The 19328-nt window shown below is 30.4% G+C and overlaps 4 protein-coding genes across 4 annotated transcripts; 3 read left to right on the top strand and 1 right to left on the bottom strand.

The window, feature by feature from the left end:
• Window positions 1-2511: 2511 nt before the first annotated feature.
• OCT59_024107 (uncharacterized protein) lies at window positions 2512-2712 on the top strand (the record flags this gene model as incomplete). The annotated part of the gene is made up of 1 exon (XM_066135185.1): window positions 2512-2712. One exon carries the CDS (start codon window positions 2512-2514, stop codon window positions 2710-2712), a length of 201 nt encoding a protein of 66 aa, XP_065991233.1.
• A 1712-nt stretch (window positions 2713-4424) lies between these two features.
• On the top strand, window positions 4425-4694 carry OCT59_024106 (uncharacterized protein; the record flags this gene model as incomplete). The annotated part of the gene is made up of 1 exon (XM_025324909.2): window positions 4425-4694. The coding sequence occupies one exon, from the start codon at window positions 4425-4427 to the stop codon at window positions 4692-4694; it is 270 nt and encodes an 89-aa protein (XP_025183823.2).
• A 4023-nt stretch (window positions 4695-8717) lies between these two features.
• Window positions 8718-9350, top strand: OCT59_024105 (uncharacterized protein; the record flags this gene model as incomplete). The annotated part of the gene is made up of 2 exons (XM_066135183.1): window positions 8718-8821; window positions 8999-9350. The coding sequence occupies 2 exons, from the start codon at window positions 8718-8720 to the stop codon at window positions 9348-9350; spliced, it is 456 nt and encodes a 151-aa protein (XP_065991232.1).
• A 952-nt stretch (window positions 9351-10302) lies between these two features.
• On the bottom strand, window positions 10303-10605 carry OCT59_024104 (uncharacterized protein; the record flags this gene model as incomplete). The annotated part of the gene is made up of 1 exon (XM_066135182.1): window positions 10303-10605. The coding sequence occupies one exon, from the start codon at window positions 10603-10605 to the stop codon at window positions 10303-10305; it is 303 nt and encodes a 100-aa protein (XP_065991231.1).
• Between the last annotated feature and the right edge of the window lie 8723 nt (window positions 10606-19328).

The raw sequence follows: 19328 nt of genomic DNA, 5'->3' as shown, positions 1-19328 counted from the left end.
ATATTACTGTGCATTTATTTATCAAGCTACAATAAAACTTAATCGAAAAATAGTATATATTATTTTACATAATTCCACATCCCACTCCATGCAAAAAAAAAATTATAGTGAATTTGCACTATTGCTTTATTGATCAAATTATCCAAGGACATTCATATCACTTACATATTCTTTCTAAGTGATGATCACATTCCTCACAAACCTGCTTCCATTCCCTAAATATATGCCATTTTTCAAAATAATTCTAATATTCTTTTGATCTGTTGATTTGCAGAAGATCTTTTGTTATATATCAGTATTTTGATCATTACTGACTATCATACGTGTGAAATTCCTCGACACATGTGCTGAATTCTTAAAACTTTGCGCAATGTCATATCAGCGATAGAAATAACTTAATACTAGGACTTGCATTAAATGGTCTAGGATCCTCCCTCTTTGATAGCATCGTCCCTCAAAAAAGACGTAGACAAAACCAGTTTCAGGAACCAAAAGCCAATAAGAAAAGCAATGAACCAATTAATGAAGGTGACATTTCTCCAGAAGACAAGATTTTGACAAAACTCTTTCCCGAATACATTTTTTACGAAAATTTCTGCATAATAATTTTTTTTAAAAAATAATCCCCTTTATTAAATTTTTATTACATAAAATATAAAAATGTCTATGGATAAGAGCCGAACACCAAACGAAGAAGCTTTAGACTTCGTTTCTAAGTTTAACGAAATTTATTTTCAAACTTTTACGCACAACTTAAGTTCTTTTGTACAGGACGGTTTCCTCAAGGACTTATTTGAAAAAAACCCCTCAGTACCTAAGGATAAAGCCCAGTTACTGATACAGAGGTTTGGCGAGACAGCCAACCCTGCGAACTTCACTTCACAAGCTCAAGCTACGAATATACAACCCACCACCCTTTCGCTAATATTTTCTATAGTGCTATATGCTGCGTCCAAGTCTTGGGATAATTTTTCTACCCAATTCTATCTCAATTTTGGCGATACAGGTGATGATGATGACGATGATGACGATGGATCTCAGAATACTGATGATTATCTGATGGATGAGTCATATCCGCTTGAGCCTGATGTAGATGAACTTTTACGCCAAGGATTTCAAATGCCACCAAATCCAGTACCTATCAAGCTTCCATCAATGCCTGATATAGTAATGCCCCATGTTGATCAAACTGTAATACCCGAAAACTCCCGGAAGAAAGATAAACAAAAGGCGCGTGTTACAGATGATAAACAAGTCGCGAACCAATCAACAAAGGCAAAACCTGATGTGATAACATCAGCCAAAAATTCCCATAAGGGAAAGAAATCATCCGAACCAGAGGCTACACAGATACTGACAGGATACAAAGCTGTCGGAGAGGAGCAAGAGCGAATCTGAGACATTATAGTTTACGATATCCCGTATACCTGGAACCTGCAGAAAATAATAGCAGAGTTAAAATTTTGGGGTAATACTATCAAGTGTTTTGTTAAACGTCAACACAAGTATCAGACTCTTCGAGTCAAGATAGCACTATCCTCATTTGCCCTTCCCCAGTTTAATAAATATTGGACGACAGACCTGGGAGGTATACCCGTTAGATGATTCTCTGCAAGTTGGACTTTACGAGAAAGAAAACAACGTGAAAAGTTCCAAGCCGTTATTCATGACATTCCAGAGGATATGATGATGGCTACCTTGTGGATGGACTGTAAACCATGTGAATTTTTAATGAAGTGCGGTGCTAGCTCATTTAAAGTAATTCAAACAAGTAAAGGAAGGAGGAAACTTGTGGTCTATTTCGAGAATTGGGAGACCACACTAAGGGCCTTAGATACGCCACAGTTTTTCGTACCTGATGGTAAGGAGTTGAAATGGTGTCGACACTCCATTCCTACCTTGAAGAAAGCACAAAATAAACCGAAGGCTAAAAATACACTGAATCCGAAAAAATACGGTAAGTCTGATAAGAATTTGGAAAGTAATCAGCCTAAGAAGAAGGATAAACCTACATCCTCGAAGAAAGTCCCAAAAAATAATAACCAGGAGGAGAAACACCCGAAAACTTAGAAGAAGGCAAAGAATTCCTCGAAGAAAAAGGGTGGTAATAAAGATAACACGGTGGTTTTAGCAGAGATTTTAACTTTATTACAGAAACTAGTTTAGCCTATGCTTTTATTAGCGGTTTTACAACTTTCAGAATTGTATTATTTTTTAGGATAGAATAGATTTATGCGTTTGTACTGAATTTCTTGAAAAGAGGACTTGTCCTCTCCACTTTCTTTCCCCCTCCTTTTTTTTACCCAGTGTGTTTGCCTGGACCTTTATCGGACGTGGTAGTGGTACAGGTCTTTTATTTTCAAGTAGTTAGGGTTGGCTTCTGGCTCTTCTGGAAATCGATGGTAGGATCTATTTGGGTTGTATTACTTCGGAATCATACCCTTTGTTATATCCCCTGCCTGCTTCGCATAAAATAAATAAATAAATAAATAAATTTCTCCAGAAGACAATATGGATTTGAATGACGATCCTGTTGATTTAGAATTCACATATCTTAACACAAATGTTAATATTGCAGATTCTTGGATATTAACATGGATATTCAAATATCAAGCAAGATTTTTCTTGCCGGATGTTGCACTAGATTCTTTGATAAAGCTTTTTTATCAAATATTAATGGATGCTAATCAGACGAAATTCAAGTTATTATGAATTGACAACCAATCTATGACTTATGCAGTATATCCAAGCTGTAATACATTATATAATATAGCTAAATGAAGGATTTAAATGTATACATATAGAATGAAAAATCTTGCAGAATGGAATTAAATGTGCAAGTACCGCATGGTAATGAAAATAAAAGATGCTCCAAATTGTTATTTCCATTGTAGAATTTGAAAATACAAATAAACAGTTTGTACCAGAGACCAGAATTCAAGCAATAACTACAAAATGGACCAATCGGGATGTAAATTATGGTATGTTAGCAGATATTTATGATGGTAAAATCTGGAAAACTTTTTTAGACACTTCAGATGTCCCATTTTTATACCGGAGACTGCAGATTCTCACTTAGAAAATATAATTAATCTTGATTGGTTTCAGCCTTTTGAGTCATACCATGTGAAATTAGATTTAAAAAAGAAAATATGTTGATGCTTGGTCTACTACCAGGACCAAGCAAGGTTAAGTTACACAAAATTAATCATTATCTCGCTCTGATTATTGATGAGTTATTAGAGTTCTGGGATGGGATTAAGATTCCCGCCGCTGAAAAAAATATCTGATTTGCATTAATATGCTGTTCAAATGATATTTCTGTGGCGAGAAAGCTCTGCAGTCACACATCAGCATCAGTGAGCTGCCATAGGTGTTATAAAACAGCAAATTCATATGGAAATGAAAATAAATCAAATTTTGGCGGCTTTGATGATATGGTTGACTGGTTTGTAGAAAGAGATATGGATGAACATCATGGAATGCTGAGCTTTGGAGACTATGTAAATCTGAGGAGGAAAGAAAATGTCATGTGAGTTCGACCCATGTTAGATGGTCCAAATTGCTTCGATTGTCATATTTTAATCTGATAAGGTACCTTGTCATAGATCTAATGCACTGTTTGTTTTTCAGAATAGCCCATTAGATAATTAAAAAATTATGGATTGATAGCAACAAGATCACAATATAAGATCTAGAAAAAATGGAAAAGCGAGCAAAAATTATACAAATACTTGCAGATTGAGGCGTATTCCTGAATTAGGTGATTATTTAAATAATTAAGATATTTAAATTGTTAGGCAGATTAACAATTTCTCTTTTTATTATATAGAACCTAAAACAAATACGTTAAAAAGACCTTTAACACAAGATACACAAAATCTGAAAGAAAAAATTACAATTAAAGGAACTAAAGAAAAAGCATCTATTAACATTTCTTAATTCTTAACTGCAATTTATTCAAATAAATGATACAATTATACTATTATATTTTATCTTACAGCAATTAAAGAAAGTAGAGCAGATAAGTGAAATTCTTGATGATAAAAAAAAAGGTCTGAGATATTAAATCATTTGCGCAATGTATTGTTCAGAACCATCATTTTGTTAATTTCACTAAAATAAATACTGTTTAAGTATGTATTATTTTCCATTGATTTATTGTTGAAAATTGATTGGTGTTAAATGATTAGTAAACATCATGTTTGCTTCTTATTTACTTGAATTAATTGAATTAATTAATAAATTAAATATACTTATAAGTTGATGATTCTAAACCAGAAAGAAATATACCAGAAAACAAAAGAACATCTTTGTCAAAATCACCTTCTTAAACATCATTTTTACCACCAGCAATCCAATCAAAAAAGCAAAAAACTAATGCTTTACCAAAAACAACTGGAAATAATCTTAGATCACAACCTATGATCATTTATCAAATGTCACCACCAATGCCACCAATGTACAATTCTTATCAACATGGTTATTATTCAACGAAACACCATTACAATCTAAATATAAAGAAAGGAGATTTTCTTATGAAATTTGGTGATTCTTTTCTAAAATATGAAACTAATTTTATTGATAATGGATATACTGTTGATTTGTTGGGTCAATTAAAAAATATTGGAGTTGACTTAGCTGGACATCGTATTAAAATTTTAGTAGAATTAGGAATTAAAATTCCAAATTGATCTTTTACTGTAGTTTATTTGAAACATTTTGAAATATATATTAATATAATAAACAATTTGCTTATTTTTTGTCCATTTTGATAGTTTGTCAGATACATTAAGGAGTCAAATAATAAATTATGCATAACTCACATAAGTAAAACATGCTTTAGCTTTATCTGATTCTATTAAATTTAAATGCCGTATTCAATACATAATAAGCATCATGTTCTAGAGGTTGGCATTTGCCCATATTTTAAAACCTGGCCCAGCCCGGAAATAATATATGAATATATATGCCAGTCCAGGCCTTAAATATATATTTTATGCCAACACAGCCCAGCCCGGATTCATAATATCAAAACCTGGCCCAATCCGGAATTCTTATAATTATTTAGTATATAAATGTAAATCATTTTGGTATAGTGATTTTGGCAAATTTATATACAAAAAATTCAATAATAATATTTATTTATATAAACAGTTGAAACAAAATTCACTTATTATTTGAAAATGTTGATATTTAATATAATAAAAATTGTGAATATTAAAAAAGTTTTATAATTATAACGTGAAAATATAAGGTAGATCACAATTATAAATTTTGTGTCACAGCTATTTGATAATTTAACCAACGCGAAAACTAGTGATTTGAAATAACAGATAATGTATTTATTTATAAATAAAAATTTTGTATAGTAATTTACTATTTTTTTTTTTAAAAAAAAATAATTTTATTATAAATAATTTAAAAATTTATTTATTTATTTTTTAGCAAATCAACTATTTTTAACCATTATTTTTGCTGATCGTAATTTGTATTATGATACGCGGTTTTATTTTTTTTTTATTAAAATTAAAATAAACACAATAAGAATTCGGAGCAAGGGATCTGAGTAGTGGTATACTTGGACGATGTTCTGATAATTGCGTCAACCAAGGAACAGGCTCTGGCACATGCACAATTTATGATTTCCTCTCTTCAAAGTCTGGGCTTCACCATAAATGAGGAAAAATCTTCTTTAATACCTTCTCAAGTAGTTGATTATCTAGGATTTCAGATAGATTCCAAGACTATGATGATAAAATTACCAAAACACAAGATCAAAGATTTAATACAAGAATGCAAGAAGATAAGCCAAAAGCCAGTAATTCTGATCCGCAAATTAGTTTCTCTTATAGGAACTGTGTTTCCAGTCAGATTACATTCTCGCGTACTGTTAAAAGACAAGAACATTGGTCTGAAGATGCAAGGTTGGAATGGTATTATAGAACTTTTCCCAGAAAGCATCGCACAATTGGAATGGTAGATCAAGAACCTATTTCTATGGAACAGACGAAGTCTTATTCCAGAGGAACCAAAGACAATCCTATACACTGACGCTTCAACCTCCAGATGGGGCATGTCCCAGGAGGATTATGTAATACATGGAAGATGGCTAAGAATGGAACAGCATCTTCATATCAATATTCTCGAGTTAAAAGCAATCTTGTTCGCTCTACTAGCCTTCAAGGATTTAAAGGACCAACTGATTATGATACGCACAAACAATACAACATGCGTTGCTTACATAAATCATCAGGAGAAACAACATCTACTTTACTGTCAAAGATAGCGGAAGAGCTATAGACAGTTTGTCTGGAGCGGAATGTTTACTTGAAAGCAGAACACATCCCAGGAATTTCAGAATTCAATGGTGGATCGAGCTTCTCGAATGAAGATAGACAGATACGATTGGAAGTTGAAGACCAATTGGTTCAAGATGTTCAATTGAATTTGGGGACCACATTATATAGACCTCTTTGCAAATCGCCACAACTCACAACACGCAACTGATGAGGTATTATTCTTGGACACAAGATTCCAGAGCGGAGGTAGTAAATGCTTTGGACACACATGAATTTATGGGCCAATCCTCTATAGATATTTATTCTGAGAATATTAACCAAAGTAATTAGAAACAAGGCCATGATAACGATATTAGTACCTTATTGGACGTCAGCACCATGGTTTCCATTGTTGTTAGACCTTTTGATTGCCCCGCCAATTTTAATTCGTTCAACCAACATTATGGATTTCAGGATTAAATTTCCTCTAATTTCTGAGTATAGTTTCGTTGGTATGAATCAAGGAATGTGGATCCCATTACTTGCAATTTAAATTCAATTTGTGAATTTTTTGATGATAAACTTAAGGATGGAAAAAAAGTATACATATAAACTGTACTGTACGGTTAGCTAAACTGTACTGTACGAAGTGAGAATTCACCAATCAGATTTTATTGTACGATAAATAAAAAATGAGTTATGATTGGCTAAAATATTTTCATACAGTACAGTTTAGCTGACTGTACAGTACAGTTTATCTATTTACCTATGGAAAAGTGGCTAATACTATCGCTGGAATTGTACAGCCATAAGTGAGATTCACGAGCTAGTTGATGGACAATCTGTAGGATCTCACCCAGATATTTCTAGAGTGCTATGGAGATGAGTGGTGTCAACTCAGCGTGATGAGTGAGTGATACGAATAGTAGTAGAGTATGGTGGAGGTGTTGAGTAGAGTATAACGTGGATGTGGCATTATACTCAAGTGATAAATAAACACCTCGGCCCAAGCTCAGCCCAGCGTTTTGGCCGGGTGTCTATTCATCACTTGAGTATAGTTCACACCCTTTATGTTACACACCACTAAACATCACAATACTCTACTCAACACACCGGCCCTACTCTACTACTTTTCGTCTTACCTAATTACATTTACTTTTTTTAATTTATAAAGAATTTTACCTTATGAATTCAACCAGTTTTTTTGACTTTTCTATGTAATTTTTACTTTAGGCTTGTGGGTGACCTCTATTAGAAGTAAGTGGGATCCTGTTCAAACAAAAAAAAGAATGAAAGTGGACATAGTAGGAGTTTGTATGTCAGATGGCCGTCAGGTTGTGTTTCTAGAAATGAGCAGTGCACCAACTGACTTCTTAAATACTCATACTATGGGAGATTTCAAGAAAGAATTGATTCGTTAAATTCTATACTCCTAACTTTTTGAATTATGATGTAAAATATGCGAAAAAAATACATTCATTAACAATCCAAGGAATCAGTAAGTATTATTTTTTTTGGTTAATTATTATTCAGATCATATCTTCTTTTGACTGTTATTTTATAGAAAATCGTTTTACACTCAAAACTATTTTCCTAAGAGGAAAGAAAGACTACGTTGATGAGGAAGAAATGTCTGTGGTTTTTCCGCTTAGTTGGGAATTGCTTTCAATTTCTTGAAGTCTTTGAATTTATGAAAAGTGTGATACAATACATTTTAGAGTACCCTAATGTCGTTAAAAAATTAATAAAATATCTGGCAAAATCATCTGAATTTTCCATTCGTCAATATATTTCATATGTTACTGACCAAATCTAACTATACTCTATAACATTCACTGCATAATAGTAAACCATTAATAATAATAATTCAATATGAATTTTTTAACTGTCACGAACACAAATTTTTTCTTGGCAAAAGTGATCTGTTCCAAAGTGGAACGGAAGTGTAATATAGTGCATTTCTATCCCAATTATGCAATATTTGAAGCATAATACTGCGCCTCATTCTACTGCACCCTGGTGACATCCTCAGCAATTAGTAAAATAGCATTTACATGTATTTCAAATATAATAATAATTTTATAAAAGTTTTGCCAATATCGTCCTGGTGACATGTGGCAATTAAAAAAATAAACACTGCGCCATGAGTTATGACAGTTATGACATTTCTTTTTTAGGATCTGATTAGCTGATCATCTCATGATTTTGAGAAACAACTTAGGTACCTGTCACCTGTAATACAAATTTATAGTTTAGCTGTTTACAGTAATCATGCCATCAGAGAAAAAATTATGAATCTGTTTTCACCTGAACAATCGAATAAAAATGAATCTGATATTTATTAGAGTATAGTATTGCTAAATCAGCTAAAATTGCTAAAAACAGTATAAATCAATAAAATCATTATATTCTGTTATAATCTACCAAAACGTTAATATGAATTTAGATAGTAGAACCTATTCTAAGCTACATCTAGCAAGCTATGGTGATGAAAACTTTGAAAAATATAGAAGAATAGTTGATAGAAATGTGGTGCTCTTGTATCCATGATTCATTTAGGAAAATACTTAAAGAGAATCCAAGAATCCTTTCTAAGAATGAATATATTACAATGTATAGAAAGTTTATGAAAATGATAAAGTCTACACTCATCCAACAAATTATATATATTGTAGTATATGTGACTCCTTAATTTTCATACCTGGAGGTAATTATAGCACCCATCTCTACCATGATAATCACTTGAAAAGATGTATTTCTGGAAATACTATTTTGAATGAACATGCAAGAAGAAATGAAATTCTCAAATATATTGATAGAAAGAAATTTCAGATCTGGCAATATAAACAATACATATTACAAGAAAAAGCTAAAATTAATCATCTTCGTTTAGAGTTTTTCTCTCAATTTACCTCACATTCAGAAAAGGATAAATTGGCATTGATATCATATGATTATGATATTTGTTCAATCAGCTATAAAGCTTATGCGCAGGCTAAAGTAACTATAGCAGAAAATACTATGCCAAATACTCCAAATTTTGTATTTCACCTGCCAGATGGGAAATGATTTCACAACTTCTTATCAACCATCAAATTGTAAAAGTAATACAAGCAAAATATTTATCTTGTCTCTATATGTTAAACAAAATAATTTACTAGGTCCTTTTGGGATCCTATTATTTATAAACCATCTTAATTGGCCTGTGTTAAAATTAAAAGATGGAACTTTTGTTAAAAAAATGAAAAAATAAAAAAAATTGGAATGTTAGCTAATGTTCTAATTAAAAAGAATGAAAAAATTTGAACGTTAGTCAATATTTTGATTAAAAAATAAAAAAAATTATGTTTCAAAACATTTTTTGATGTTTTATTAAAAAGGTAAAATAAAAAACAAATTGAAATATTAGCCAATATTCCAATTAAAGAAATTAAAAAAAACAAGAATATTTGCAATGTTTTTTAACATTTCATTAAAAAATGAAATAAAAAAAATAAAAAATAATCAAAATGTTAGCCAACATTAAACAAATAAAATAAAAAAATAATCAGAACGTTAGCCAATATTCTTATTAAAAAAAGATGAAAAAATATTTCAAAACATTAATAAACATTTCATTAAAAAATGAAATAAAAAAAAATCAGAATGTTAGCTAATATTTTGATTATAAAATATGAAAAAAAATGATTTTTAAAATGTTTTTTAACATTTCATTAAAGAAAGTACAGTCAAAACCCGATGTACTGATGCTACTGGTTTTGGAAAAAATTATCGGTAGATCGAAATATCAGTATAGTATAAAAATTTTATATACCGATATTAATATAAAATGTTGAATCAGTATTGGTACAAAAAAATTTTTATCATAATCGTATATAAACCTTCAAAATTATTGTTTTAATGTAATTCTTAGCATTAATATCCATTTATTATATTATTATTTGAAAAAATTGTATTACAAAATTTGAATAAAACTATCTAATGTAATCTGTTTTGAATTATCAATGTAAGATTTCAATATTCAGTGTCTCAATTTTTTTAATAAATTTAATTCAGTTGAATCACTAGAAATATTCAATGAATGTTCAGAAAATACAACAAGATCATCCAAATATTCTAAAGCCTCTCTTTTAGAAATTATTTCTAAAAGTTCTCCCTCATTTGGATCTGTTTCTGGTTTGTTATTATTTGATTTTACCATAGATATAACTTTTTCATCACTTAATCCTTCATTTCTTTTTAAAAAATCATCAATATGAAGGAATTCTTTTATATCCATAGGATCATCAAATAGGAGCTGGTTAATTAAATCTTGCAACTCCATTTCATCACGAACCGCTTGATCATCATAATCCTCAATTTTATTACCTATTTCATCCTATGCAAGGATTCCTGTATGCCGCCAACAATTATTAATTGTCTGTTGACTTACAGAGTTCCAAGCATTTGTACTGAAATTAATAGAATCATAAATATTCAAAGGAACAATTTCTCTGTTTAATTCTTGTGAAATTTCATATGCTTAAACTCTGTTTCTAACAAGTATTTTTTGATATTGTGCCTAAAAATCATTATGATTTATTAAAAAAGCATTATCTTGTAAAATTATTAATAACACTAACTTTAAAGAGTTAATGATTCCCGCATCACAGAGTTGCAAATATTATGCTGTAATATTTGAAGGCAAAAATTGTATAGTCACATTTGTTAAATTTAAGTCTTCTTTTAAGGCATGTACCAAAGCATTATCAACAAGTAGTAGAATGTTACGATATTGTAGTCGCATTTGTGTATCTAATTTTGTGAGGTAATCATTTCATATTGAAACTTACATCCAAGCAGTCAAATTCTAGTAATAATTAACTGGTAGATCTTCCTTTTTTTTCCCTCGCAATATCTGTGAATTTTCATACAGTGCGGTACCTCTATAATAGGTACCTCTTATATCTTGTGATCTAATGGTCAGAATTTTATAAAATTTTAAAATTAGATAGCTTTTAAAAAGATAAATACATTAAGCAAATCAATTTTTTTTGCTGACATAATATAAAATCACATGACTTAATATAAATTTGATTGGTTAATGCAATACTTAATGTTAAATAGAATTATGCATAATTTTTTATATATAATTTATAATTATTTAAAGTAATTTGATTAAGTATATCATCAGAACCTTTTCTATGGGATTTATATTTTTTTAGCAAGTTTTCCTGTAATTCCTTTTTGAGAAATAGGCATAATATAATTTGTAATAAATAAAAACTACCAAAATTTTTTTTAATTTTTTTTCAAAAATTTTTTAACAAAGTATGGGTAAGTTTATAAGCTAAAATGATTTGTTTGAATAAGCACTATCAAATGATTATCTTTTTTTTATGTTACACAAAAATTACTTATTCTCGAAATTTTCCCATTATAATAAATTACCTGAACTTCAAACTTATATAACACTAGCAAAATTTATTATTTTTTAATCTAACCCGATAAATTTAAAAGCTCTTGATATACTTTATTAAAATTATTGGTTAGAATTTTAAAATATTATTTTTTGCTAATGCGACATTTTTTTGAAAATGTCACATTATAACTATAAAATTGGGTTGGTTATAGAGGTACTGCAGGACCCTGGAAACTTCATATAAAGGTTACTGGTAAACTGGGTAAAGTTATTATAAAAATCAAAAATTGTTATTGCTTAAGTCAGGTAATTTTATTATAAACACGATTTAGGTTTTTTGTTAAATTGGGTAAGGGCCAGATTGTTATTATATAAAATGGGTAATGATCTTATGATTCATTTTTCGGTTGTTACTATAGTGGGTAACGATTATATATATATATTTTTAAGGGGGTATTTTATATATATCATATAAATGTTAAAAATGATCGAAAATTTTTTTTTTTTCATATCCTAGAAAATTAAAATCATTAGAATCATATTCATTATTGGGTAAAAATATTCTAAACTTGGAAAAGTAGAACTATTTTTAGAAATTTCGGCTTGCATTTTTTAAAATAAAATCAAAATTTTGTTAATTTCAGAATTTTTCCGAAAAGATGGTACTTCAGAACTAACAATTAGATTGCGAAAAGAAAGATGGATAGGAAGGAAAATTTTAGAAAATATTGGATTACCTCAATATATTAATGGTATATTTAATGAGTTTTTAATAGTAAATAATTTATTCTATTATTTATTAGATTTTCATTATAGTCCCAAACATTTCTCGTGCAAATATAACTGATAATAATCCATTAAAAGAAAACTGATTTATTTTATATATATCAAAGAAAAGTATATTTTTAGGAAAAATATTATCACTATATAGATCAATATTTATGCGATATGCTTATGTTTCAAACATAGATTCTTTATTTTACATTTCAGTTGCTACATTTGTCAATACCGATGGCAACTTATTTTCTCAAATATGTAAATCTGGTGGTAATATATTTGCTTATATAACTCCAAAGCAAGTTATTTATCATTTTGATAACAGTTGCTTGGATATAAATAATGTTGCAAGTTTACCTGGTTGTCTATGTTTAGAAGGAAATTCTTGGGAAATTTTTAATTTTTTTTCACAAAAACATGTAATTAGTGTTATAGTAACAATATTTGGTTAATTTCTATAATAATTAATAATAAAATCAGGTTATAAAAACTAAAACAGGTTATTTTTATTTTGGGTAACACTTATAGGAAAGATTTAAGGTTACTAGTAAACTGGGTAACGTTATTAGTAAATTTTTGGCTTAACTTGGGTAAAGATCATAGTAAATTTTTAAATTTTGAAACAACCTATATATATAGTTTCCGGGGTCCTGGTACCGCACTGTATGTATGGATAAAAAGTGGTTTTAACTTTTCAGTTCCGGTTGCATTATATATAAGAAGAAGAGTAACCCGCTTTTTAGATTTTTTTTTGCCAGAAAGTGGGCTGAAATAAATAGAAAGATTAAATAATAATTAATTATTTTTAAAAAATTAACCTTACCTGTTTCATCACAGATTCACAGTTGAAAACATTATTTAAGTCATAATTCTTAATAATTTTATGTAAACGTCTTCTTTCTTCATCTAATGTCTCTAATGACGCACTTTTAGCTTCACCTTACTTTACATATTCTTTCAAATAATAACGTTATTTAAATTTATTAATCCACCCATTTGAAGTCACAAAATTATCAATTTCAAATTCTCTTGCAAAAGTTTTTGCTTTTCACGTAAAATATTACCATTAATAACAAGTTCAGCTGCAAGTACATTTGTTGTTCATATTGCAAGAGCTTTTTCTACTTGAGAAAAGTAAGGGGCTCTTTCGCTTTGTTTATTCGCTTCTTCTGAATCAAGATTTATAAACAACCACTCATCTTTTTTTTAAAAAATATCAGAAATGGTATTTTGCTTGCATTTATATATGGCATCAAGTTCCTCCTGGATAAGCCATGATGTTTTTTGATAATCCAAACAGAGTTGATGCTTTTGCGTATGTGTTAAAACAACTCTTTTTTTTTATTGTGAAGAATCTTGAGTAGCCTTTCTTTTTTCATGTGATTGAGACATTATATGTAAAATAATAAATGCGAAAATACCTTTCTTAATTTATTGAACCTTTTTTTAAATACATATTTAAGAATGGTATAGGGAGAAAAAATTTATTTTATTTTATTTATTTTATTTTATTCTGCAGAGAGTAGTACAACCTATCTAGTACAAATAATAACTGGCATATATCAAAATACATTTAAGCTAAAAACTATGTCTAGAATAGAAAGTTAATTCAGCGCTAGAAACTAAATTTCTATACCACCAGACCTTACCCTTTAATAAAGAGAAAGGCTTGACCTAGGTGAAACTTCGCCGCCTAGACAAACCCATATGAACTGGGTAAAAATAAGGAAGAACTTGGGCAAGCCTCTCTAAAGCCAAGGGCTTATAGAGTAGAATAAAAAGTAAAAAAAATTCTGCTGCTAAAAATGCGCTATATTCTAATTAGAAAAATAACTATCTAATACTGGTATAGGAATTTAAACTAATTTAATTTATATAATAGGTCCAAAACTTCTGCTAAAATCTCTTTATTAACAATATTACGCCCTTACTCTTCAAGGATTTCTTTGCCTTCTTCTGAGAATTCAGGTTCTGTCCAGTATTTCCTGACTTCTTGTTCAGAGTATTTTGAGCCTTCGGCTTGTGCTATTTCTTCAAGTTAGGAATATAGTGTTAACACCATCACAACTCCTTATCATTAAGGAAAACTTGAGGCGTATCTAAGGCCTTGAGTGTGGTCTCCCAATTCTCGAAATAGCCTACGAGTTTCCTCAATTTCTTTGCTTGTTTGTATGATTTTAAAGGCACTAGTACCGCACGTCTGTAAAAATAATTGTGGTTTACAGTCACTTCACAAGGTAGCCATCGTCATTTCTTCTGGAATGTCATGAATGACAGCTTGAAACTTTTCACGTTGTTTTCTTTTTCGTAAAGTCCAACTTGCGGAGAACCATCTCACCGGTATACCTTCCAGGTCAGTCGTCCAAAACTTGTTAAATTGGGAAAGAGTAAATGAGTTCAAAACTATTTTGACTCTAAGAGTCTGATATTTGTGCTGCCATTTTACTGACAACTTGATAGTATGACCCATAACGTTAATTCTCCTAAGATTTTTTCAACGTTTCAGGTATGTAGAATATCATATACAATAATGTCTCTGATTTGCTCTTGCTGGTCATCGGCTTCTTTGTATCTTGTCAGTATTTGAGTAGCTTTGGGTACAGATGAATTCTTCCTGTTTGTGCACTAGGATTTGCTGTTGTTAATTGGTTCTTGACTTGTTTATCATCTGTAACACGTGCCTTTTGTTTATCTTTCTTCCAGGAAGTTTTGGATGTCACAGTTTGATTGACAGAGGTCATTTCCACATCAGGCAGTATTGGAGGCGTTTCAAGTACTGGATTTTGTGTAGTTTTCGTATTTGAAGAGCTAGTAGATGTAAACAATTTGTCATCGGTGGAGGGACATTCTGATTTTGTATCATCACCACGACTTGGACGAAGCGTAAAGTGCTATAGAAAATATTAGTGAAAGGGGGATAGGTTGTATATTCGTCGCCTGTGCCTGTATAGTAAAGTTATTTTCTCTACTAGAAGCTGAGCTTTGTTCATAGCCTGTGGACTCTTATCAAATAAAGTTTTAAGGAAACCATTTTCTACAAACGAACCGAGCTCTGCAGTAACTTCATGTAAATATTGGTATCCATTATACGAGATAAACTTTAAAAAGTCTTCTGCGTTATTGGGATTTCCAACTAAGTCTCCTATATTCAACATTTTTATTTTATGTAAAAAATTTTAAATAAAGTGAAAAAAAATTAAAAAAATTTTTGCAGAATTTTTTGTAAAAATGAAAAAGAGAAAGAGTTTTTTCCTGTCTTATAGGGAGAAAAAAGCATATTTTACATGCAAAAAGGTGTTAAATTATAAGTTGTCATGTGATTTATCAGTACAAGTTATTATGCATTACTATAAAGAGCAAAGGGGATTATTGGTATATAGGATGAAAAAACTGCGTAATAATTTTTTTTAAAAAATAATTTCCTTTATTAAATTTTATTACATAAAATATAAAAATGTCTATGGATAAGAGCCGAACACCAAACGAAGAAGCTTTAGACTTCGTTTCTAAGTTTAACGAAATTTATTTTCAAACTTTTACATACAACTTAAATTCTTTTGTACAGGACGGTTTCCTCAAGGACTTATTTGAAAAAAACCCCTCAGTACCTAAGGATAAAGCCCGGATACTGATAGAGCGGTTTGGCGAAACAGCCAACCCTGCGAACTTCACTTCACAAGCTCAAGCTATGAACATACAACCCACCACCCTTTTGCTAATATTTTCTATAGCGCTATATGCTGCGTCCAAGTCTTGGGATAATTTTTCTACCCAATTCTATTACAATTTTGGCGATACGGGTGATGATGATGATGACGATGACGATGGATCTCAGAATACTGATGATTATCTGATGGATAAGTCATATCCGCTTGAGCCCGATGTAGATGAACTTTTACGCCAAGAATTTCAAATGCCACCAAATCCAGTACCTATCAAGCTTCCATCAATGCCTGATATAGTAATGCCCCATGTTGATCAAACTGTAATACCCGAAAACTCCTGGAAGAAAGATAAACAAAAGGCGCGTGTTACAGATAATAAACAAGTCGCGAACCAATCAACAAAGGCAAAACCTGATGTGATAACATCAGCCAAAAATTCCCATAAGGGAAAGAAATCATCCGAACCAGAGGCTACACAGATACTGACAGGATACAAAGCTGTCGGAGAGGAGCAAGAGCAAATCTGAGACATTATAGTTTACGATATCCCGTATACCTGGAACCTGCAGAAAATAATAGCAGAGTTAAAATTTTGGGGTAATACTATCAAGTGTTCCGTTAAACGTCAACACAAGTATCAGACTCTTCGAGTCAAGATAGCACTATCCTCATTTGCCCTTCCCCAGTTTAATAAATATTGGACGACAGACCTGGGAGGTATACCCGTTAGATGGTTTTCTGCAAGTTGGACTTTACGAGAAAGAAAACAACATGAAAAGTTCCAAGCCGTTATTCATGACATTCCAGAGAATATGACGATGGCTACCTTGTGAATGGACCGTAAACCATGTGAATTTTTAATGAAGTGCGGTGCTAGCTCATTTAAAGTAATTCAAACAAGTAAAGGAAGGAGGAAACTTGTGGTCTATTTCGAGAATTGGGAGACCACACTAAGGGCCTTAAATACGCCACAGTTTTTCGTACCTGATGGTAAGGAGTTGAAATGGTGTCGACACTTCATTCCTACCTTGAAGAAAGCACAAAACAAACCGAAGGCTAAAAATACACCGAATCTGAAAAAATCAGGTAGGTCTGATAAGAATTTGGATAGTAATCAGCTTAAGAAGAAGGATAAACTTACATCCTCGAAGAAAGTCCCGAAAAATAATAACCAGGAGGAGAAACACCCGAAAACTCAGAAGAAGGCAAAGAATTCCTCGAAGAAAAAGGGTGGTAATAAAGATAACACGGTAGTTTTAGCAGAGATTTTAACTTTATTACAGAAACTAGTTTAGCCTACGCTTTTATTGGCGGTTTTACAACTTTCAGAATTGTATTATTTTTTAAGATAGAATAGATTTATGCGTTTGTACTGAATTTCTTGAAAAGAGGACTTGTCCTCTCCACTTTCTTTCCCCTCTTTTTTTTTACCCAGGTGTTTGCCTGGACCTTTATCGGACGTGGTAGTGGTACAGGTCTTTTATTTTCAAGTAGTTAGGGTTGGCTTCTGGCTTTTCTGAAAATCGATGGTAGGATCTATTTGGGTTGTATTACTTCAGAATCATACCCTTTGTTATATCCCCTGCCTGCTTCGCATAAAATAAAATAAATAAATAAATTGGTTATCAGTACATCGAGGTTTGACTGTGAAAGAAAAAAGTAAAGAAAAAAGTAAAGAAAAAAGTAAAAGGAAAAAGTAAAAGAGAAAAATAGGACAAAAGGATAATGAAAAAATGAAAGTAAAGAGGAGAATAAAAGGAAAAGTTAATATTTCATCTTTTTTCTGTAAAAGGCTAATATTTTCAGAATTAATAACTTTATATTACAGAATTTATCAAATTTTTTTTCCATGAATGGATCTGTGAAAAACTTATTTTTACAGAGTTTTTACAGAAATAATAAATAAAACTATGAAAGAAAATGGGAAAATGAAAAATGAAATAAAAGAAAAGGAAAGAACAAAAGAGTAATGGAAAAATAAAAGAAAAGAATGAATGAAGAGAAAAATGAAAGAAGAATGAAAGGAAGAATGAAGCAAAAAAAAATTAAGCTTTGCTAAAAAAAAACTTAATTTTTTTTTGCTATATCGCAGTCCATGACAGTAATTAGTAATCTAGTATCACATGATACATGTAATATAGAGTAGTGATACCTGGCTAAACTCTTTTTGCCAAAAATTTTGGTTTCGTCACCAACTAGTTTCGGTTTTATCATTGACTAAACTATATAGTAATATTTTTTAATTCAAATTTTATTTATATAAAATTATAATTTTATTATAAAAATATATTAAATTATATTATACATAAAATAGTTTTATAAATTCCTTTAAAAAATATTATATTTTAATATAAATTTATTATTTTTTTTTTTATAAGTAATTATTATAATTAAAAATCCATGGAAATCTATAAAAATCCATGGAAATACTATGAAATATTGAATTTTGGCATTTCGTCTTTATATTTTAAATGTCTAAACTATTTTGGTTTAGTTAAATGACTAAATATTTCAGTTTCGCCCAGGATCTCTAATATAGAGTATGCTAAACTCGTTATATATAATTGCACAGCAAAAGTCTGATGTAGTATTTTTTTGTTATAAGCATTTTCATGTGCCAAATTCTTGAAACTTTGTATATTATTGTTCTGGCAATAATGCTGAAAAATTAAGCAAACAATTCCTTGTACTAATCTTCTGAATTTATACTGTAGATTCAAAATTACTTTATCTCAAAAAAGTTCTCTTGTGAGAAATGATCTTTTACATAGTCTGTACAGATGATAGTGTTATAGATAGACAAAAATTCTGTAGATATGGGTGGGTAATTTATTTCTGAAATCTAGTGTAGATAAAGGTGAGAATCTCGTAGTTAATAATAAAGATAGAAATAAAACAATTACAGTCAACCCCCTTTATAGTTACACCTCTCAAGACTAAAAAAAAAGGTGTAATTATAAAAAAAGTCATATGTTGTGACTATAAAAGAGGTTTTTCTAATATATTTATTAGTACATTGGGCCAAAATATGGTGTGCGTGCTTATAAAGGGGAATTTTATATGATGTGATTATACAGGGGGTGACTATATAGGGGGTCAACTGTAATTATAAAAATTATTTGAGAGCAAAAAAATAACTTGATGTTGGAACTCGCATTAAATGGTCTAGGATTCACGTACTCCCTCCTTCTTTGATAATATCAG

Source organism: Rhizophagus irregularis, chromosome 4, assembly GCF_026210795.1.
Source record: "Rhizophagus irregularis chromosome 4, complete sequence".
In the NCBI taxonomy this organism is placed as follows: domain Eukaryota; kingdom Fungi; phylum Glomeromycota; class Glomeromycetes; order Glomerales; family Glomeraceae; genus Rhizophagus; species Rhizophagus irregularis.
The sequence above is the reverse complement of the archived record's forward strand: the minus strand, read 5'-3'. Positions and strand labels throughout refer to the sequence as shown.